The sequence below is a fragment of the Prenolepis imparis genome, unplaced genomic scaffold (genome assembly GCF_030444845.1).
Source record: "Prenolepis imparis isolate NDT839.2.m4 unplaced genomic scaffold, iyPreImpa1.0 SCAF_10, whole genome shotgun sequence".
NCBI lineage: Eukaryota > Metazoa > Arthropoda > Insecta > Hymenoptera > Formicidae > Prenolepis > Prenolepis imparis.
The window spans coordinates 10,377,337-10,400,852 of record NW_028141168.1 but is presented as its reverse complement, the minus strand read 5'-3'; the positions used below and the strand labels follow the sequence as shown (position 1 = coordinate 10,400,852).

Below are 23,516 nucleotides of genomic sequence, written 5' to 3'. Positions count from 1 at the left end.
TATGATCTCCGAATGCATACTTCTTTACAGAGTATGTTCTCCGTGTCGCCAGGCGAAGTTAATAGCAAAACATATGTTGCAAAGAAGTATGTATTAGGAGACCATATTGTGCGAAGAGGTTTTAAAAAACACGTATTTTCAAGATTAGTTTTGGCTGCGTTCCACTTAACGCTCGCGAGCGTTGCGGTCGTTAAGTGGAACGTAGCCTTTGAGAATAAACAGAGGTTATAATTTCGAGCTTTCCAAAGCTAATGTTTACAAACAAATTAAAAAACTTCAAGATGTTTGATTATATTATATAATTTGAAATTAATAATGATAAAGCGATAATAGAAATAAAGTGAGAATGAGCGACTACGTTTAAAATAGGTACGTTCTCTTCTTTATAACATGTTCATAAGATTTAAGATAAACAATTATATATATATGTTTTTTATTTTTATATCGCTAGTAAAATAATCAACAGGGTAGTTAAATTAATCGACCACACTAGCCAATGAATTTTTCTAAGTTTTTACTTTATCGACCATATGGTTGTGGTCTTTATAAAGTACAACTTGAAATTATTAATTACAAATTTTTCATAAGTGACTTATGAAAAATTTGTAATTAATAATTTCAAGTTGTACTTTATAAAGACCACAACCATATGGTCGATAAAGTAAAAACTTAGAAAAATTCATTGGCTAGTGTGGTCGATTAATTTAACTACCCTGTTAATTATATATATATTATAGATATCATTTTATACATATAATTTGAATAAATATTTTTGTATACAATATGATTATTTATCTTGTTCAAATAATATTATGTGAAATTGCATTTGTGCATCAAATCGACAGACTTATTACAATTGTTTAAAGTAAATTTTAACCACCAGGTATCTTTGATTCTCAAAATGTTGCCTGAGATTTTATTGTCACTTTGGGAATGTTCAACCTGCAGATGATAGAGACAGATGTAAGTATACATATATCATAATCACAATAAAAATAAGATCGTAACTATAACTATGTATTATCGTTTTATATATATTACTAATCTCTCTTACAGTCTATAGATCTTGATAAATATCTACATCCTGGGGAATGAGCGTAACTCAATAAAATATTTGACATTACGAAGGAATGCAATGTCATATGAAACTTTATACACACAGTGAACAGTGAGGATACAAAAGGTCTCAGAAATATTCAGATAAAATATGTAGTACAAATCGCATAATTGTTCTATGTTTATAATTCGATTCCTTTATATTTTGCAGAATGTGTCACTCTGACCTATAGATACGCGTTTTGTGAGATGGAATGGATCAGGCGCTTGAACCATTTCGTGAAGAAGTAATTGAACTGGAGTGTATAGTCTTGAATGATAATCATATCCCTTCGTTGTTAATCCTCTGCAGTGTTGAAAAATACACTTATTTATATTCTCTTTTGCATTCTATTATTCGTGAGGTAACTATATATTTCTTCAGGAATAGAGTTTTATACCAATTAATATATTGTAAAGTTTAGATTAATATATTAATATGAAATGACATAAATTCAAATTAACAATTAATAAGATTTCGTAGCAATCTTTATTATAAAAATTTAATTAAAATAATATTTTTTAACAGAAATCAGCTGATAACTGTTAAAAATATTAATCGAGTCAAGGAATTATAACATGTTATTTAAAACATTATTTTAATTTTTATAACACTTTCTTATTTTAAAATTTAATTAGCAAATTAATGCTTTAATCAGCTGATTTCTGTCAAAAAATATTAATCAAGTTTAAATAAACTTTATATTATTTAAAAAAAATATTTTTTTTAATATAAAATCGAAGAATCAAGTAACTATAAAGAATATAGAATGTGCAGCTTTAAAAAAACAAACATTTACAAATAGCATATAAGTATAGTGTATAAAAATAATGTATGAGTTTAGTGTATATATATAATTATAGCAGCTAGAATCCTCTTGTATTATCCGACTTGAAAAAATTAGATTATAAATATAGAGAATAAAACAGATTATAGGAAAACACGATCTGATAATTAAACTGTTGTATAACAGTTATATGCTATTTATTCTCACTATAAAAAACATGGGTATACTTTACAATTATACTGTATATAATACTATAAACGAATTGCATTACAAAAAAAGAACAACAGATCTATATTAAAAATATAAGATAAATCATGATTTAAAATGTAGAACCTATAATTATTATGTTATAAATATAGGCTAATATTAAAAACTACTCAGCCAAGAATATGACAGACTTTTCTGAACAAATAGTGGAATAATTAAAGCATTATACGAATTTACATAAAACATAGCCAATAAAAGATTGGCTTTTGAATTTGCTCAACTATTAATTGCCAGATATTAATTTGAGGTATAATACATTCTTCTCCTTTTCTTTCTTTTCTTTCATCTGGTACATAATTTTCTCTATCAATAGACTTTTATACATATTATACATGTAAAATGATAAAAATGTGTAATAATTATGCTTGCACTCTTTGCATATTTGAGTAAACAATGTTAAATAATCGAATGTATCACTTATACGAGAATAATCTTTAAAGCAGTCTCTAGTAATAAATATTGTAATAATTGAAATTTACATATATAACAATTGAAACAAATTGATCAAAAAAAGAAAGAAGAAAAAAGAAAAGAAAAAACAGTATAACAATAAAATCGAAACATAATTAAATAATTATGCTACCTTACATTGCCATTTTTTTGCAGTACTTTAATCGTGTGTATATATATTTATTTAGATTAATTTTCGAAAGTTAATTATTATTAAAACTCTAGAAACTTGAGTTGTGCATATCTAAAATCACGCACACATGTACTATTTTGTACTTTTCTTAACAACAAAAGAAAGAAGAGAATTAAGTACATGTGTATGTATATGCGACAGAAAATATAGATTTATAAATAGATTTCTGTAACGAAATAATTCGTTCTATATAAATTGTGTAAAACTATATAAATATGTTTTATACTATGATTTGCAAAAAATTTACCAAAATAGATCGTGATGATAATATAATTCGAATTCTTCAACAATCGAAATTGTAAAAAATACGTTTCTAGGACCCTTGTTTTCTCGTGATATATTCTACAGCGCAATCGTATTAAATCACGATGCGCATATATATATGCTCAATTGCAATGATAAATTATCATTGCTTTTAGCGAAGGATTTATTATATATTTTCCATAATATATCGATAAATCCTGATTCTGTGTTATCACTCATAATTGCTAGAGACTAGTTTAACAATATTTCTGTATAAGAGTAGTATGCTTCACCGTAGTTCTCCAATCGGCGCATTTTGAGACCATAACTCATCTATAAATTTGTATAAAGTATCACTGACAGCAACCTGTAACAAATATCAAGAAAAGAACATGTAAACAATCTCCTGTAAACTCCCAAAATTTCACAATGAGTAATACGAATCCTATTTTATAATAATATGCATACAATTGAAAATAATTTTAAAATATTATAGACACAAATATAAAAAATTGCATATTTGTTGTATAATTGTAATAGATTGTTGAACTTGTTTGTTTCAAACAATTTTAAACCTAGTTCAATTTTAAAAAATATCCTTTATTTAATAATTTGTCCTTAGAAAATAGCTTCCAAAATATCAAATATTTATTCTTACCTTATATGGTGTTGGATTCAAGATCCTTTTATGATCGTTACGCAACGTATTGAGAGATTCTTGTACTCTGTTGCGAATTTCTTTTAATGCTGGTAATGGTTGACATAGTTTGCCATCTTTCCAGTATATCTGTGCATACATTTTTACTTATATTACAATTTATATAGATATTATTAATATATATGTTGATAATACATAATACCAATAATGACATATATAAAGCTATTTATAAAATAATATTTCTGCTATGTATCCCATATTGCTATTAATTTAAAAAAGCTAGAGAAACAAATATTATTCCAGAATTTCAAATTAATCAAAGAATGTAAACTAAATAGAGCGGTGCATAATATTTCTTGATATATTCATATATGGTACATAATATGTATTATACAATATTATCTAAAAATCTATTATTTCAATTAGATTATACCTTGTGTAAAGATTCTACTCGGGACGGCGTAACATTAGCCCTTTTCGTTTGTTGAAATGGATGCCTGCAAAGAACCTTTTGCATTTCTTGCGGTGGCTCTTCCGTCGTTTTCTGCAAGAGATCTATCAATGCATAACCGTCGGAGCCGTATAATCTATAGGCGTCCTTCCTGCCTGGTATCGTGACTTTCCCGACCTCTTGACTGAGCTTAATCCTCGGCTCGTTGTTGATCTCTACCATTTTATAAACGCAGCCCAGCGCTGGTTGTCTCTGACACGTAACGAGATGGGTCCCGATTCCAAAACAATCGATTTTGTGGCTCTAAAAAAATATTCACATCTCCATGTTACGATATTTATCTATTGTTAGTACATTCGCGATTCGCAAATCTACTCGCACCTTTACCTGCTCGTTTAAGCTTATGATGGTCTCTTCGTTGATGTCGTTCGACGCACAAATCATCAGTTTCGCGAACCAAGGTATATTATACTTGACGGCAATTTTCTCAAAGATATCCCTCGCTACGTTACTGAGATACGCCAGATCGCCGCTGTCGATCCGAATCCCGATGGCTCTGTATCCCAAGTCGTTCAGAGCTAATGCTACCGCGCAGAAGTTTAACAGTCCGCTCCTATTTGTAAAATATGTATCTATGAAACGTTACTGTGTGATAGCTCTATTTGATGATTAAATGTTTGAATTGAAAACTAATCTAATCATGCACATTACATACTTTTTGTATATTATAATATTATAATACATTATATAATATTGTATAACACACTTATTTATTATTATTAACGTTAAATTTAATAGTGTATTATATAAAAATAATCTTGTTTTTCTTTGCTTATTTAATATTAAAAGATTTGAAAAGTGTATGTTTATATAAAAGATATATCTTTCCTTTTTTAAAACTTAAGAAAATTCTTTTACTACACACTTGTCCAAGATAATTAAAAAATTAATTTGTTGGATTTTTTATCATATTATCTTTGTATTTTTCGCTACAATATCAGATTCACATTTTTATATTTAATTTAGAATTATAGACAGGAAATATCTCATACATAAAAGATTAAGCATAATAAAATGGCTAAGAGACTACCTAAATATGCACATTTATTGTTGTTAATTAGAATAAATATCATTCACTTTCAAATCACAGTAAATTTGATTTAAAAATATTCGCCTTTTGTATTATATTTCTTTTTACATAATATTTTAGAACTAAAATTTGCTGAAATTTGTTCAAATAAGAATCAAAATACATCGGAATTCGTGTAACATTTGTGTAATGAAATGTCCTCATATTAATTATTGAGAGAATAAAGGGTAGAATTGGGAGGGGCACTATATAAGATCACAAATGTGAAAAGATTAACAACTAAATTGTAATGAAAAATGAAATTCTTATCGTTTTATTTCTAACTGGCATGTCATGAAAGTAACATGATGTGATAATATAAACAGTTTGCAATTTGCCTGTTTTACAGAATATTTCTTCTAAAATAAAACAGCAGAGAATTAAATTATCATATTATTTCAGCTATTAAAGGAAAAAAGAATTCAATAAAAGAAGAAAGAGTAGAGAGAAAGAAAGAGAGAGAGGAGAGTTGATTTATAAAAATATATAGAAATTAGCTTTCTCTGTATGCTATTTAAAAAAATGTGATTTAAATCTTTATAAAGTATTACGTTAGAAAGTGTTAATAAGTTTTGGTACCACAAAAAATGTATCGCTCATGAAGCGTAAACTTTGAGAATCGAGAGAGGAAATAAAGAAATCTGCATTTTGCAAAACAGGCAAACGTAGCAATATCGTACCTCACATAGAGCTCACCCAATTCACCTCGTCTTAAAAAGCCATTCTGAAGTTGCGTAGTTGACTCTGATATAAATGAGTTGTTTCTCACACTGTTTTGGGCGTGTGTATTGGACCCATTAGTTAGAAGTTTATTCTTTACATTTAGGCTGGCCACTTGTGCCTGCCCCTTGGCTGACGCCTCAATGCTATAAACACACTCCTATTAGGCTACCGTGTGTACATGTGTGTTGTTATAGCTGTGGGCGACTGACAAAACTAAATTACATAGCCGCCAACGAGATCAAATTACGAGAGAATATATTTCCGTCTCATTAAAATATGGATTTACTTTAGGGTATGCCAATTATTTTTTATTCATCTATCTGGGAGATGAGTAATGAGAGAAAACTGTAAAAGAGAGACTTTGTACAGTCGTAATATATAATTGAGTTTTGAACTCATAATTAAACATATATTAATATACATAGATAATATATATTATCTATGCAAACAACTGTTGCGTATGTGTGCAAAAACTACCACATACATAAAATATATAAACTGTATAAACTAAATATATAAAATATATAAACAACAATTAATATGTTTATGTGATACATATGTAATGTTTTAACTTTGTAATTTACATATTTTCTTTTAAATCCAATTTTGAATTAAATAGATCGATTTTGAACTTATTAAAGAATCTATCCTTTTGAAATATTATACATTCGTGCATTTTATGTATAATTTAAACATGTTATATAATCAATAAATTTTAGGCGTACTATGTTATACTCTAGTATTACTAGTAAATATGACTACAATTGCAATGCATGATAATACTAGTAAATATGACAAAAATATAACGTCAAAATTATAATATCAAAGAATTAGTATAAAACAGAAGTAAGATATTATCACTTGTATGTAATAATAATCACAAAAACATAGTGTACATTATGAGATGTGAAATTGAGATAATATACTAATAACAAACATTCATATAAAAATAAATCCAAATAGTAAAGCAGCTCATGCAAAAGATTAGAAATGATTTAAAGCTATAAAGTTGATGCATTTTATATAAATAAAAAAATATAACCAAAAAGTTTACATAAATTTAGAAATTTTAAACAAATACAACGCAAGTACGTACCTTTTAACATCATACGTGTCCACGAGAGCAGTGAATCTTTCCGGGAAAGCGACGGCGTAACTGATCAAAGCCGCCAATTCTCCACCAGATGCCTGTGAGGCTAAAGCCCCTAAATCGTCGGCTATAGTTTCGCGATGCTTGCAAGCGAGCTCCAGTATATCTAGAATGTCGCCCGTTTGTTTGTGTGCCAATGTCTATAAGAGAGAGATAATTTTTCTTTTTGCTATATTTGTCGAAAAATTTGTTTTAATCGATAACCAGATTTTTTATCAAATATGCTTACTTTTCCATGCAGATCATTGATGCTGGTGAAGGATGTTATGTATGCATGTGCATGTGTACCGCATACAGGTATATTGAACAATTTTCCAGCCAAAACGTTACTAGTACCATCAAATCCACCTGTAACGCACCAAAATATAATTTAATTTAATTTAGTTTAATTTATATATGCAAATATATGACTGCAAATTTTATCTAGATCCATCCACATATATATATATATATATATATATATACTGTGTGTGTGTGTATAAAAGTTATATATACACATTCAACTTGACCTCCTAAACTGTTACTCATCACCTAGGCAGTACCAACTGGTACTGAGTGGAACAATGTATTGATTTCACTTTTCATGAAATTGTTAAGTATAGTGTGCGAGTGTAGTGGCAGAGTGGTACCAGACACCTCCATCACTCATTATATAGTGCTGGCAATTAAAATTGCGACTTTATATATATATATTATATATGTATATACATGACATTTATTAAATTAAACTAGCCAAATTATAATTATAAATAACTATAATGCTAATTATAAATAGTCAATACAAAAACAATCACTTTTTGGAGCATTTAAAATCTTATGTGATTCTTATCAGTTTGAAATATATTATATATGTGTCAAGGAATGAGATCTAAGACTGAACTGTGAAGAAATTACACTTGTACAATTTGTACAATTGTGATTTTACGAAAAATATATCTTGCAAAATTTTGCAAAATGTTCAGTAAATTAAACTTAGACATCCTTTAAACTACAACATATTTCACAATGATCAATATTCCATGACAAATCATTTCAAGTGCTCCGAAAAGTGGTTTGCATGATTACAAAGTGAATATAAATAAAGTATTTACCAACATAGCTGTATTTAGATGCGCTTAATCCTCCGTCGGGTCCCTGTGCTCTTCGAAGACCAAATTCCAGTAATGTTATATTTTTCCCGGCTACCATGCGATACCTCGCCGCATTAGTCGCCATTAAACTTGCATAATTCACCAACGTTAATAGAGTTGTTTCTAAAAGCTGTACCATTATCAATGGTCCTTCCACTCTTAGTAATGGAACTCTATAAACATTTAAATCATGTTAGATCTGAAAATTTTAATCTGTTCAATCAATTTATAGAAAAGAAAGTAAAGCTTGTGTGCCAACAAAAATATAATTAAAAATATTCTTTCAGTTATTATTTTTACAAATTATAATTCTAAACTAAATTAAGAACTAATTATATCTTTGTTATAATACTCTACTTTGCTGAGAAGCCGCAATTTTTATGAATAATATAATAGATAAGATTCTCTTTTAAACTCACCTTGGAAATACAACGGAGCCTTCATCTATAGCATATATCGTGACATCTTTTGCAGTAAGACTTTGCAAATAATCGAAGAATCTTTGGTCTACTGTAGCAGGCATAGTTGATTTCAGGTACTTGATATCTGTAATAGAAAATTGTAATATAAAATTATCTAATATAATTCACAGTAAAATAAAATACATAACAATTAATGTCTGTGAGTACACACCACTGGAGGAATAATGAAACTTATTCAAGAACTTTATACACTCCTCAAGACCGGCAAAGATTGTGAATTCCCCCTGGAAAGGATTTTTGCGAAAGAACAAATCAAATACAGCTTGGTCATTCATTTTGCCACTCTTCCAATAGGCATATGCCATGGTAATTTGATACAAATCTGAAAGTAATATTCTTCTTATTTCCTTTTCGTCATTTCTTCTTTAAATATATAAAATGACTAAACATTTGATAATTTTAGCTATTCAAAAGAACTTATACAGGGTGTTTCATTTTAATTGACGCATTGAAATAAGTGGAGAAAGACACGTGGGATTGAAAAACGTTTGAGACAAAAGTTGTATGGATCGGAGGGGGAAATAAGATGGCCTTATTTCCCCCTCCGATCCATACAACTTTTGTCTCAAACGTTTTTCAATCCCACGTGTCTTTCTCCACTTATTTCAATGCGTCAATTAAAATGAAACACCCTGTATAAAACAGATTGGGACTTATTATTAATAAAATTTTCCTAATTAATAATAAAAAAGTCATACAAGAAACAATTATTTAAACTAAAAGATTTAAACCACATATTTGATATTTTTAATGATGATTTACATTTTACATATTAAAAACTGCGTAATATGTACATTGCGTTTTTTGCTGGCAGAACAAATTGCACAATTGTTTTATATTGGAAATTATATGTGCAGTAAAAATAGCAAAGAAAATATGGATTTCTAAAAAAGGTATAATTTTATGTCGCATGTTAAGTAATCTTATGTTGATTTCTGTAAGATGGATTTCTGTAAGGTATGCCAATATCTCTCTCCTTCTCTCTCTCTCTCTCTCTCTTGAGATGTTGAAACGCACGTGACTGACATCATCGTGACGATCAGTCCATATTTACAAGCATAATCATGCTCTTCCATCATGCATTCGTGCAAGGATGAATTAAGTGCTTTTTCCGGTGTCGCGGTCATAAATAATTTAACCTAATTTCGCGTGTGCAAACTTATCGCGAACGTTGCTTTTTCGACTCGCTATTGTCGACGAGACTTTTTACGACGAGATCACGTTTTGCACGACCTCGCTTTTTATCTCCAAATCCATCGGAGATACGCAAACATGTTTACAATCAAACGCGCGAGAGTTTGTGAAAATTGTTCCCTGTGCACGTGAATGGAACATGATCTCTAATTCATATTAAAAAAAAAAAAAAAGAATGTTAAAAACACAATTTCCCGCTACATATCTGCGTCTATTTATTTTCATTTTTTAAAGTTTTTAACATTCTTTTTATATTGAAATAAATTTCGCTCCTTTCTAGAGTGTTTACATGACATAACATGAATTTGTTCCCTTTTGCGCTTTTGACTGAAAAAAGCTGGTACATTTATTATTAAATTTTTCCTCACAACTTTGCCTTGAATTTTGCCAGTCATTAAAAAATATGCCGCGACACAAGGAAGGCGACGTTGAGGTTAGTTCGACGCGCATGATGGTATCGACGAGTTCCTAGGGAAAGGAGGACCTCGTGATCTGTATGTACCTGTCAGCAACGGTTGGACGACGCCGTTCTGCCGCGAATTGCAACACGTCCTCCCGCCGTCGTCGTCCGCTGACATTTTGCAGGGCCGCTTCGCGTGCGTGCTTCGCTCCGGGAAAGTGACGTCTCTCTCCGTTCCTCGTCCCCCGCCGATTCTCCGTTGTTGTCACCCTTCACTTTCTGCATCAAAAAACAAGACAGATATACTTACGTTGCATGTTGCAACGATTGCAATATCGCGCGCATCTAACCTCTAAGATTTATCTAAGATTTATCTATATATTTGAAAGATAACACACACACGGTTATCGGGACACATTAGCTTACGATACTTGCGCCAGTTTTCTAAGTTAAACGCCTCATTATCGATGTGAAATTTTCTTTCCCCGATTCTCTCGCGTAAGGCCCGAATGAAAACTCGCTCGACCCGATGTAGGTAAACTATGCAACTCGCGCGTTTCGTGCAAGCGGAGGGAAAAAAGGCACAAGAAAGTGCAGGTGTGTAGAAAAAAATAAAATAGAAAAAATAGGAACGCTCGGACAAACCTCGCTACCGATGAAAGACCGGCAAAGACCGCACCGTCACCAACCGACAACGTCGACGTGATAGCAATAACTAGCATGCTTCGGCGCGGGCCGCGATGTATATATATGTGCTATGTTACAGGCGCGCGGGAATCGATAGGGAACGTTGAAGGACGTTTGACGCCAGCCTGTCACCCCGCGGATTCCGCCAATCACCGTCGCCTTCGTAGAAAATCACTAGACGCCCGAAACTGAGCGCGCGCTTACATCTCTTATCTATTTTCCCGCGCGCGAGTATATAATTAATGGCTGACGAGATTAGAGGCGAAGCATCATCGATTTCGCACACGCGAATCGATGGCTTTTTTTATCTTTTTATTTGGAGAAGAAGAAGAAAAGAAATATATAGACAGATGTACGTATAAATTCATACACACACATAATACATATATATATATATATATATATATATATACATATATATATGAAGTCTAGCGTATTGCCTCATTTTTTCTTGTTTTTTTTCAGTGTAATTTTTTTGAAAGATATAAAAACACGAGTGATGATGCGTTGCAAGAGGAAAGATGTATTCATTGGAGAGAGAAGAAGAATGCTTTATAAATTTGCCCGATGATAAAGAATGAAAAATTCATTCAGGTTAGATGCACGCACTACTATTAGTTTTTACATTAGTTTTTATCTTTTTTTCTTTCGAAGCTCACATATATATGTATGTTAACATTTTGTTTGATTTCATCTTCGAAAATTTATAAATAATATATGATTCTTTTTCATTGATATATATATATATATATATATGAATATATATATATATATAAGAAAAAAGCTCTATATATATATATATATATATATATATATATATATATATATATATAGAGCTTTTTTCTTTTTCTTTTATATAAAAATTCTCAAATTTCATATATAAATTAATTATGCAATAATATAATACTAGATTAGAGACATTAAAGGATGGCATATATTATTATTATATGCATCATCTTTATGTAACAACGAATATAACGCAATGATAAAAAAAATTGTTTACGTGCGTATAATTTTATTTCCGTGAAGTTTTTCTCTGCAAATATCGATCGATGCGATATTACTTTAATCATTCTCTTAATCGTTATACACGTTGTGTTAAAATTGAAAAATATTCTAACGTTTTTAATTTTACAAATCTTTTCCTAGGAAAAATATGGAAAATAAAGTGTCATCGTATTTATCATATATTTTTCCAATTTTCGATATTATATGTATTTTTATAAGTATAAAGTTTAATTTAAATTACTATAAAGTTTCATTTAAAAGGACGACAATTATACGCATAATCTTGTAACAAAATCTATGTAACAAAAAAAATGTTTGCATGCATATATAATTTCGTGAAGTTTTTCTTAAATGCAAATAACGATCACACACAAGATACTTTAATCATTCTTTTAATCGCTACTTAATTGCTCTATTAAAATTTTATAAGTCACCGCATTTATCATATATGTTTTCAATTTTTGATATTATGTATTTTTATAAATGTAAAGTTTAATTTAAAATTACTCTATTAAAGTTTACTTCAAATTAACAGAAGAATACAATTATACGTCAAAGAAAGATCGATTGAAGTATCGAATAGACAGAATGCCTTTAAAAATTCGCGTATAACTTTATAACGACACTTTTTAATGAATTTATATTAATTGATTTTTCTTTAATAAGACATTCGTAATTAAAAATTAGATTTACACGTCGACTATCATCTAATAAATTCCGTATTTCCTTTATATACATACATATGATACATGCATATGTATGTATATAAAATCTTTAATTTCGCACGAAATCCTCCTATAAATACTTCTTCAGAGATCGAATTACATCACATCTGAAGATCGCGGTAAGGGAAGTGGAATATATATATAATAGTGCGCGTTTAACGATGGCAATTAGATGATAGTTCGATTAAACATATGTATCGTTAGGGGCAACAACGTTGTTGAACCGACCTTGCAATTGACGTCGCGCACTGCGGCAAAATATCTCGTCTCTGTCTTGAAAAGAATAAAAAAAAAGCTTTTCGACCGATCGAAGTTCGTCTGCGGGAAAAAGAGAATTATTATGTATATATGCGGAATTTTACTTTATGAATCATATCTCTTTCTTACATAGAGAAGTTGGGGTTACAGGGGGCCTCGAGACTCATCACTTTTCCAATGTATCACACTACTGGCATTATATATAATGTTTTCGTAATATCGCATAATTACTATGTTAATATAGTTGTTGTTTACATTATTAACCATTCTATATTACTCGTTATAATATTATTTAAAACTGTTTTATATTTATTTAATCGGGATTACGTGGACTAGATAATATATCTACATGGATCCCTTTTTTCCGCAGAGTGCTTTTATTTGAGTCTTTCATGAAGCTCTATTTCGATAATATATTTGATAATAAATCAATTTCCGCATAAAGTCATTTTAATATTATATTACAGAAAGATAAGAATTGTCTATATTAAAATTCTTCACAATTTTATCTCATGACTCATGATATGATAGATTTATTCTTCTTCTATTATTAGAATTAATTTAGCGGTTTTTCTCTAGCAATTGTCTAGATAAATTTTCTTTGTGTGTGATATGATTAGTGAATTTAAAAATTAACGATTATAAAATGATTTCACGCGACTTACACATTATCATTTAATTGCATATTCTTAGTTGTTTGCTGCATCGTTGAATATATACTGATAAATCTTAGACGATTATGTAATTATATCTTATCAGGCGCGTTCTATCTATCTATAGATGTGAATTTCTCAAAATTGAATCATAAATTTTAATTATTAGGTCCATTGCGTATTACTACGCATTCGAGCACTAAGACTGTATATCTTTATCGAGTTTGCAAAAGTATTATAACTGAATGACATTAATTGCTGATATGCGATATCAGGGCCGTTGAACTTGTATTTCGATCTACAATTCATTTTCGGTTTTTAATTTATTCTTTGCGGAACGCAAATCAATCAACTCTTTTTCTGAATCCAAAGGGCAATAATTTCTCGCTATTTGTGTTATAATGCGATTTCTCTTCTTATTAGAGAGAAGAGCAGTAAAATATTTAAATATAATATTTAAAGTATACGCGTAGTTTTAAAAATTTACAAAAAATATTATCATTTACTAATAATAAAAAAATATATTAATGACGACAAATATAAAAAATTTAAAAAAATATAAGCTATAATATAGTATAAAAGTTAATACAAATTTTAATATTATTTTATGATGATTGTTAGAGAAATGTTACAGTGTCTATGCACTTTATAAAAATTGTGTATGTGTGGAACAGACAATCAGATATCCTTTGCCTGTAATAATTTATATCCGCAATGCGCATATATTTTGAACGTATATATATAAACTCACATATATGTCAATTTTCTTGATGAAATTATTTACTGGTAACCAGTAGTAACTCCGCAGCGTAGAGGAAGGATTCCAAATTTATCGCGATCAATATTTCTTAATGTTGCTGTGTAATTCCATGTGTCAAAAAATGTATTAATGACGCATAATATATTATCTTATTTGTTCTTCATAGAAATTCCACTGCACGAAGATTATTTATGACCATGTCCATATCGCTCCACATTGACACGACTTCTATAAATAAAACTTTCCTGTAAAAGATACAGATTTTTTCATTTAGTTTTCATAGTAAATAGAAGATCTAATAAATATACTGTGACTTTTGTCATTAAACATCAATCATTAAAATTTATCATTTGATCTGTTAACAATTAAAACAAATCAATAGTTACCATGTTTTATATCATATTAGTTTTGCGTGTTACTTATATAGATTGTTCATTATGTAAGTATGCACATTAATTTTATAAAACTATATATATATATCCACAGATAAGAAAAACAAATAAATTTCTGAAATATATTGCGACAATCTGAAAAATACTACGCCAATTAATCAAGTATATTCAAATATATGACTATCTGAAACTACGCAGTCGCGTATAAATAAAACTTATCCTAAAATTCTAGAAAAAAGTACATTAATTATCATTAAACGACCATTAATTCTAATAGCTGTGTTGTTCCTCATTAACTTAAAACGTAATAAACCGAAGCAAACTGGTCGCTTGTATATCTCAATCTCTATATATGTGTGTCACGTGGGGAGATAGACTTTATATGTATTTTGAGCCCGATATAGATTCTTGTTGTCTTTGCCAAGTTTTAAGTAATATATGGAAATTTACTTGTTACGTTTAAAGTCCCTCGCACAATGCCAGGCAACAGGCAATAGGAACAGGAAATAAAAAATATCCACCAATAAGAGCAGGGAATAGATATTATTCCCTGCTTTTATTGATGGATACTTTCTATTTCCTGTTCCTATTTCCTGTTGCCTGGCATTGTGCGAGGGGCTTAACTTGCTCATTCCACATGCCATCTTATCGCGATCAAAATATTCATCATCCATAGTATCATTTAATGTCAATCCTTTATTAAAAATGGACTTGCAATTATCATATCTATAAAGTATTTGATAGAAAATTTACAGACATAAAATTGAAAAAATAAAAGCTAGTAAAATATACAAATATATATATAATATATATATATTATATATATATTTGTATATTTTACTAGCTTTTTTATTTTTTCAATTTTGTCTGTAAATTTTCTATCAAATACTTTATATATATATATATAATCTTAATTTAACACAATTAACTCTATTGGAAAACTTAAAAATCCATTCATTAGAAGATTATAGATGAATAAATTTAAATAAACAATAAATTATGAGATATGCGTAGTATATTGGAATGGAAAAGCAATAGTTATCTTGAATAAGAAGACATCAAAGCATTTCCTTTGATAAGATTTTAACGTCCATCCGCTTGCAGTAAAACGATATTGTAAATGTAAAGCTTAACAAAACGTTCATAAAATTTCTCTCGAGATATCTCCATGATTACAATATCACATTTCACAGTTTCGCTGTTTATTTATGCACGCATCGATAAAATGTCATAAAATTTTTACTTCATCTCGGATCAATAACATGTTGTTTGAAATCGCTTTTATTCGTAATTACATAGTCGTCGTTTTAATTATCGATAATACACGTATCAATTTTGAAGCGACACGCGTCTTTCTTGTCATGCGAATGTCAATGCAGAATACAATTCGACTCATATTTTATACAACGAATTTATTTATATATATATATATATATATGTCACAGATGGTGTGTATTCCGTTCGCTAACTAACTCTACAAAATGTTCCTTCAGTATTTGTCTGCTGCTGAATACACTACTTTAATTTTTTTTTGCATTACAACTGGCACTTCTGAAGTATTGTTAATCACTAGTCCCGATTACTAGGGCTTTGGTGTGTCTTGGCGCTTAGAAAAATACTCAATTTTTGATTCTCTAAGATCTAAAGATGCAAGTATGATGACGATTGAGCCGCGAGCATTAGATCACCTCGGACACTCTCCTTCTATCAAAAATTGATTATTTTTGTATACATATACATATTTATTGTTGCCTATTTCTATAAGTATGTATATATAACATACGTCGGCAAGCATCCAGAAAAACGTAATCGCAAAATACACGCTTGTATCTCTATGAGCTAATAATGCTGCATTAATTATGTGATTACATGTGTTATTTTTCTTCATTTCTGTGATATATAGTACACTACTTATTATTGTTTCTGTGAATGTGTGTACTGACTGTTATATGCGTTATACTTCTTTCTCGGACATGTGTATACTCTTTATTTATGTTTTCTGCGGTGTTTCAGCATGTGTGTGGATGTATACATTATACGGAAGCACGGACTATTATCTACGTTTTACACGAACTAATAAATAAATTAACTTAATTATGTCTCCCTATAAAACTACTCAGACTTCTGTTTAACATTTATCTCATATATCTTGCTTATAAGAATAACGTCACGATCGTATTTGTATAATATCGACTACGGCTTCTACGTCTTGCTTATCGATAATTAATACTGCGACGACTAGATTTGTTTCATATGACTGAAACGTTCGGTCTTGTGTGTTTATCCTTAAAATTACTACCTAATTTGACACATAATTTTCGTATACAGTCTTAATATTTATGATGATGTTCGTATTGTGCTAAAAATATGTCACAGACTACAAAACTTTTTTTCTTTCCACAAATTTTCTTTTTTTTTTCTCTTTTTGGTCGATATATATGTCCCGTATAAAGTTCCCTGTGAAATTCCCTTCTCGATTGTTGTGAATAAAATAACTGTCTTTCTTTAGAATCTTCACTGTTTGAATAATGCTACAATCATGTATAATCTATATGCTCATATAATAATATTCCTATTATATATATCAGCCGGTGAGTTGTAAATTTCATAACCAGATAAAAAAACGATCAGTACCAATACAATTATCACAGAGTAGTTAAGATAATGTCACGTATGTACGTATAGAGTATAAAACTAGTTTTACAATACTTTGCTACATATACAAATTCGTTTTTTATAAAAATAAATTATAAATAATAATTTTCACCATCTACGCCAATACTGTTTTAAGAGAGAGTATCAAAGAAATATTAAAAATAAAGTATGCGTAAAATGGCAGTGTGGAGATATTTTTATCACAAAAATAAAATATGTTGATAAATTAATTTCTGATAACAAATAACATCTATCAACTTTAAATAATACTTATATTTCTAAAAACATTTCACAATTATTTACTATTATTAAAGTAATGTATATAATTGCATTAATATATATATATATATGCTTTGAAAATAAGACTAGAAGTATCAATACTTAAATCTGGTTATGAAATTTCAAACTTACTTTCTCTGCTACTGTAGTAAAGTACTTCATCGCTAGGTTCACTAACAACGATGGAAGTTCACCAATATCTCATATTAACAAACATCCTCCTATCCAGACAGTAGAAAGACATATCCATTAAATAACTAACAAAGTATATAATACCAACAACAACATACTTAATGCTAAATGTATATAAATAAGTTAAAAACAATAAAGTATACAAAATTTTCCGTTTTCGTACATTAGCACCGTTACTCTTTGGAAATAAAGTTTACGACAGATACTGATACATGATCATCACTCGACAGAATATTAATTTGAGATTCTAAGACCAGTCTTCATACTGACTACCCATGGTTCATCTCATTAAATCCGCCGCTCTTTGTCGATCCCGATGGACCTCCCGAGGATGCATTCTTTTACGATGTGAAAAACAGTTGCCGGAGCTCGCGAAAGCTTTCGGACAGTAAGGACACTGATAAGGCCTCGCACCCGTATGCTGATTTATGTGGAATTTTAGATCCTGATTTCGCTTGAACGTCTTATCACAAAGTGGGCATGCGTGCGGTCTTAAATCCGAATGCGTTATACTATGGGCACGTAACGTTGAATTTGTTGGATATACTCTCCCGCATACGTTACATGGAAACTGTATGCCACCATGATATTCCTTGTGTCTGAACAGATTCGATTGCGTTTTAAAACTGTAAGAAATAAAATTATCTTTAGTGAATATTTATGGAAATCTCTTGAAAATAATTAGCAAATTAACAGATAATGATTAACATATATTATAAAATTAAAAACTTGGAATATAAAAAGTATTAATATGCAAATTGTACAAAATAATTTAATTATTATCTAAGAATTTAACTACAATTCTAATATTTTATATGTCTTAATAAAATTCTTATAAATTAAGTGTTATGACGGTTATTACAATGCAATACAAACGCACATTCTGCCACATATGTCGCATCCATATTTTCCCTTAGGCCTGTGGGTCTCTAAATGCACCTTCAAATTTCCCTTTGTAGAAATCTTTTTACTGCAGATTGGACAGATGAAATTGCTGGACGAATTATTATCATTGTTTGTGTGAAGTACACCATTTGTGGAATAAACATGTTGAGATCGTAAAATAGGCTTTCCGTCAAATCTTCTTTCTCTGGGTAAGTGTGACCACAAGTGATTTTGCAAACCGATTTGCGATATAAAAGATCGGGCACATATTGCACATTCATGCGGTTTGGTTGATGCGTTAGACGTAATTTTTTCACTGTCCTCGTGCAATTTAGACTCGCTTTCATCTTTCTCTTCATCTTCTTCTTCTGGTTCAATATTTCTAGAATAAATAACGAACTTGTGTTAAATAAGTCCAGCTGTTGATTTTGTTAGATAAACAACAGTTTTATATATAATATTATGCTTTATATTAATAGTAAAAAAATTTCTACTTGTTTGTTAAAGGTAGTGGCTCAGGTGAATGTGTTCCTATTATTTCTTCCTCGTCCGAAGAATCTGAAGCTTCCGATGCAGACTGTTCCATACCGCATTGTAAAAATAACATTGGATCCACTTTTACCTCCATTTCCTCCATGCTTGGAGTGTGACGTTTGTCCTCTTGGGAATTTAATTCCGATGGTTCCAATGGCTCATCTTCAGTTAAAATTTCTATCACACCCTGCAGAACATAGTGATAATGATTTATACGTTATACATAAACACATGTAATATAAATAAAACTACTAGAAATAAAATTACAATATATAACACGTACCTTTGTCAATATTGAATGTAACAACCCTCGATCTTCTGTCTTTTTTGAAGTATCTTTAATATTCTGCATTTCATCATCTTGTACAAGATTTGTATTGTCAATGTTACTATAGAGCTGTGATCTCAACTTTTCTTGGGTACGGTATGCCATCATTGCAAAGCGATGGACACCCTCCAGTCTCTTAATGCATATAGAACAGACCATTTTTGAAAATTTGTCCTCCAATGACACCTAAAAAATATTTTTAAAAATAAGTACATAATTCTAACATCTTTAGTAACAAAAGAGAACATTATTGCAAAATTTTTACATTATTATTTATATTTGCATGTCATAATTTAAATATATTTATCTTTCTGCAAAATATTGTATTTTATTTTCATTATTGTTTAAATTATTTTTTAATTTTCGTTATATTTATTATTTCTTATTTGCATTGTAATTTTTTTATCTTATCCTGCAATTAACCTAGCTGCCGGCTCGTAACAAGCGCCGACAATTTCGGCTCGTGTAGAAATAAGGTCTAGCCGCTTATTTAAAGAAAAAGCCGCCGTATTTTTTTACACAATACATTTTGATTGACGCATTTTCCGTAATTTATTCCGTCTGACGCCGCTCCCCCGACGCGCGGCCCTCATTTCCGATTATATATTTATAGATGTAGTACTTATATAGTACACATATATACAGAACACGGTATACTTATTGCAATCAATAAAATGCTAATTTTTAACACTTTTGTAGCTCCGCACAAAATGGTCGCGCTCGACAGACAATATATTTGGCACGTATATAATCACCTCTATCGTATTATTCTATGCGCATACGATAAGTTCGTTGACATTTCGCGACTGATTAAGATTTAAGGATCGGTACAATTATAATTTTCGCGAAACGAAATGACACGTCACTGCGCACCTTAAGCATCTATAAATTCCGAAAATGTCGTCGTTATTTTTAGACGAACGAGTCGATTTATTCGCGACTCGGGAAATGTCATTAATCCCCCTTTTCCCTCCCAAAAAAAAAAAAAGGAAATTAATGAGACGACCAATTTGACAATTATATCTCTATTTCGCAATCTCATATAATCGGATATTCGAGCCCAAGGAATTTATCCAAGCAGAAATAATTTTTCTCAATAGATTTTTTGCGCGAAAGATCGGCATATATATGATACGACGATTTTCGCATCAAAATCGCGCGATCGTGAAATAAATTGCTGTACAGATTCATATCTCTCGTTTCTCGATATCGCCGGAAATCGTTGCTTATCCGGAAAATCGGCAACGCGAGTTTCTCCGAAATTTATCGCGACCGGCACGTGACAGACACGCATATACAATATACACACACGTACACAGACGCCGCCGCATAGAGGGAGACGAATTTTGAAAAAAAAAGGCAGAGGGGAGGAGCGAAAAAAATGCGCGCGAGACGCGCTCGCGGACTCACCAGGATATGCAGATATTTCCGTATCTTGGTCTGCAGATAATGACGTCGGCCGTCCTCCGCGAAGATGTGCATCCCGTCGTCGACGAGGGCGATGTCGGCCGCACAGATCCGGCACTGAGTCGCGGATCCTCGCCGGTCCTCGTCCGCTCGCCGATCGCGCTGCTGCTCGAGATCGTGTGCCGCCGTACCCATATTTCAAAAAACGGGAGCAGGGAAAAAAAAGGGAGAAAGAAAGGCAGGACGAGAGACAGACGGGGGAGAGAGAGAGGCGAGGGAAAAAATGATAAAAAAATAGTACGCCAGGGGAAGGGAGGACCGAGTTTTTTCTTCCTGTTCCACGGCTGGAAGACTTTTTCTTTACGATGATCCTCGCGCAATATATTATTAGTATAGTAACGTCACGACGAGCGATTTTTTTATTTTTTTTTTCTCTCTCGCGTGAATTTAACGACGGCTAATAAGACGCGTTATCTCAACGGGGAACGGCGACGCATCCTCGGTTACGAGGAGCGGCGGCGAGCGAGAAGAAGCGCGTGTATATGTCTCCCGGCGCCGAAACGAACGAACAAACGAACGAACGGACGAACGGACGAGCGAGCGAGCGAGCGACGGCCCTCGCTGATTATTCTATAACGATTTTCCCTCTTTTTTTGTTCCGCCGTATACTTTATGAGTGAAGCCGCGGATTGGGCGAGATTATAAGCCGCGCGGCCACGGCACGGCACGGCGCGACGCGACGCGAGACGTCGTGCCACTCTTTAATAAAAACAGACGCGCGGATAGTCGTCGGGCGTCGGCGTGCCTTCGTCCGTCCGTCCTTCTCCCCCCCGAGAGAGTGCTCAATACAAAATATATAATAGCATTCGTCGATTTGAAAAACATATGTATATAACCAATTGTTTTATTTATGGATTCCGCCGGCGCTCCGCGTCGCGGCGCGGCGCGCGACGCTCTCCGCTTTTATATATATACATATATCTGCGGCGTCGTCGACGGCGGCGGCGCCGCTGGCATCCGAAAATCCCATATTATTACATCGATGACAAGGACGCGGCCATGCGGCGCGCAAAGAATAAAATGCTACGGCGCGCGGGGCACTTTCTCTCTCTCTCTCTCTCTCTTAATTAGTCCGCCATCTTGGCGGACTCGTCAATTTTTTTCGTCTCGATCGTGATCGCGCGAGCGCGATTCGCGCCGCGAAACCACGTGTCCGCGTCGCCGATCGCCCTCCTGTCAACCGCGCGTTCCGGCGAGCAAGCCGCGCGCCTTTTCCTATTCGTAAACGCGCTTGTATACTTGTAATATCCGCCTCGCGATCCCGCGCTTTCCCGCCATTTCTCTTGCGGCGGCGGATGTTACTACGCGCGCTTCGTTTTTGCACGCCGCGGAAAATAGTCCGCGGATACGCTTGACGCGACTCCCCCGTTCCTCACCCTTAAGCGGAGGGGGAGGAACGGGAGTTGGCGCTACGCGTCCCCATTTAAAAAAATCAATACTTAATAATTAGCAATTAATACGCGCGCGGAGTTTATGTGTGCGCGCGTGTGTCTGCCGATTACCATTCTCCGTCTATATCCCGCCCCGCCCTTAATCACATATCGCGTTCGTATAATGATACAATCATTATTTCATTAATTATTCGTATCGACGTTTATTATATTCTCTCTTTTTGTTCCCCGGCGATATATGTCGTTTTTCATTGTTCGAAATATATATATAAAAATAGAGAAAATTGTTTTTGCGAGGATACAGATACGTGTGGAGTTATGAAAATGTAATAAAATAATGATAATGATGACTGATAATTGATAATAATTAATAATAAAGATGTCTTTATAATCAATGCCTAGTTATGCATCTTATCTCATTGACAAACTGAATTAATTGTAATGTATAATAGTTATTACAAAATGTAATAAATTGAACGAAAGTATAAAAAATAAATAATACAAATATATATCCATAATTGTATTAATAAAATTATCTTTAAAAAAATATGAATATTATATATTTTCTTTTTATTTTAATATTATTATAATTTTATTTAAAAAAGTTATAATTCCCGAAAAAATTTGAGAAAATTAAAAAAATACATCTTGTGTATATGTTACTGCATTTGTTACTTATTATTTGTGGAAAAAAAAAATATATAAAATTATTAGTTATATCAGTTTTTGTTGAAAAATAAATATCATTTTTATATCAAAAATATTTATTATGCTAGTATTTTTGACAATCGCGATAAAAAGAACGAATAAAAGAAACAAATGCAGATAAATGAGAAAAGAACATAATCTATAGTATTTCTCTCTAGAATAATTAATAAATCATGGAAATAGTTAACAAATTGAAATTTTTGAGCATAAGAACAAAATATAAATCGAGGACAATCGATTT

General features: G+C 31.5%; 2 protein-coding genes and 2 long non-coding RNA genes across 9 annotated transcripts; 2 read left to right on the top strand and 2 right to left on the bottom strand.

Annotated features, from left to right (window-relative positions):
- The first annotated feature begins 23 nt into the window (after window positions 1-23).
- On the top strand, window positions 24-1,436 carry LOC145942056 (uncharacterized). Its single transcript, XR_014426293.1, has 4 exons — window positions 24-369; window positions 884-963; window positions 1,057-1,183; window positions 1,268-1,436. It is a non-coding gene; the product is annotated as an uncharacterized LOC145942056 (long non-coding RNA).
- A 416-nt stretch (window positions 1,437-1,852) lies between these two features.
- On the bottom strand, window positions 1,853-11,102 carry Naprt (nicotinate phosphoribosyltransferase). 5 transcript variants are annotated; one of them, XM_083048531.1, is made up of 12 exons: window positions 10,780-10,959; window positions 10,456-10,632; window positions 8,911-9,081; window positions 8,697-8,823; window positions 8,239-8,450; window positions 7,377-7,495; window positions 7,094-7,287; window positions 5,955-6,140; window positions 4,527-4,758; window positions 4,128-4,448; window positions 3,695-3,823; window positions 1,853-3,403 (listed from the first exon to the last, which is right to left on the bottom strand). In XM_083048531.1, exons 2-12 carry the CDS (start codon window positions 10,529-10,531, stop codon window positions 3,326-3,328), a joined length of 1,845 nt encoding a protein of 614 aa, XP_082904657.1. In that variant the 5' UTR covers window positions 10,532-10,632; window positions 10,780-10,959; the 3' UTR covers window positions 1,853-3,325. The 5 variants fall into 5 exon arrangements, with proteins under 5 accessions (XP_082904657.1, XP_082904660.1, XP_082904656.1 ...); XM_083048530.1 differs by lacking the exon at window positions 10,780-10,959 and adding an exon at window positions 10,999-11,102 and having other exon boundaries at window positions 1,854-3,403; XM_083048533.1 differs by lacking the exon at window positions 10,780-10,959 and adding an exon at window positions 10,999-11,101 and having other exon boundaries at window positions 1,858-3,403; window positions 4,533-4,758.
- A 29-nt stretch (window positions 11,103-11,131) lies between these two features.
- LOC145942057 (uncharacterized) lies at window positions 11,132-19,492 on the top strand. The gene is made up of 4 exons (XR_014426294.1): window positions 11,132-11,392; window positions 11,506-11,634; window positions 18,922-19,056; window positions 19,355-19,492. It is a non-coding gene; the product is annotated as an uncharacterized LOC145942057 (long non-coding RNA).
- Window positions 16,102-23,393, bottom strand: LOC145942051 (uncharacterized). 2 transcript variants are annotated; one of them, XM_083048536.1, is made up of 5 exons: window positions 21,120-23,393; window positions 19,665-19,895; window positions 19,342-19,568; window positions 18,843-19,229; window positions 16,102-18,588 (listed from the first exon to the last, which is right to left on the bottom strand). In XM_083048536.1, the coding sequence occupies exons 1-5, from the start codon at window positions 21,309-21,311 to the stop codon at window positions 18,243-18,245; spliced, it is 1,383 nt and encodes a 460-aa protein (XP_082904662.1). In that variant the 5' UTR covers window positions 21,312-23,393; the 3' UTR covers window positions 16,102-18,242. The 2 variants fall into 2 exon arrangements, with proteins under 2 accessions (XP_082904662.1, XP_082904663.1); XM_083048537.1 differs by lacking the exon at window positions 21,120-23,393 and adding an exon at window positions 20,133-20,321.
- Between the last annotated feature and the right edge of the window lie 123 nt (window positions 23,394-23,516).

Coding starts and splice junctions, on each gene's coding strand:
- Naprt (XM_083048530.1), bottom strand. CDS start 10,531: ATGTCAGCGGACGACGACGGCGGGAGGACGTGTTGCAATTCGCGGCAG. Junction 9,082..10,455: donor CGTCCAACCGTTGCTGACAG/GTACATACAGAT, acceptor TATTACTTTCAG/ATTTGTATCAAATTACCATG. Junction 3,824..4,127: donor GAGTAGAATCTTTACACAAG/GTATAATCTAAT, acceptor ATGTATGCACAG/ATATACTGGAAAGATGGCAA.
- LOC145942051 (XM_083048536.1), bottom strand. CDS start 21,311: ATGGGTACGGCGGCACACGATCTCGAGCAGCAGCGCGATCGGCGAGCG. Junction 19,230..19,341: donor CCACTACCTTTAACAAACAA/GTAGAAATTTTT, acceptor TATTTATTCTAG/AAATATTGAACCAGAAGAAG. Junction 18,589..18,842: donor TGCGACATATGTGGCAGAAT/GTGCGTTTGTAT, acceptor TATTTCTTACAG/TTTTAAAACGCAATCGAATC.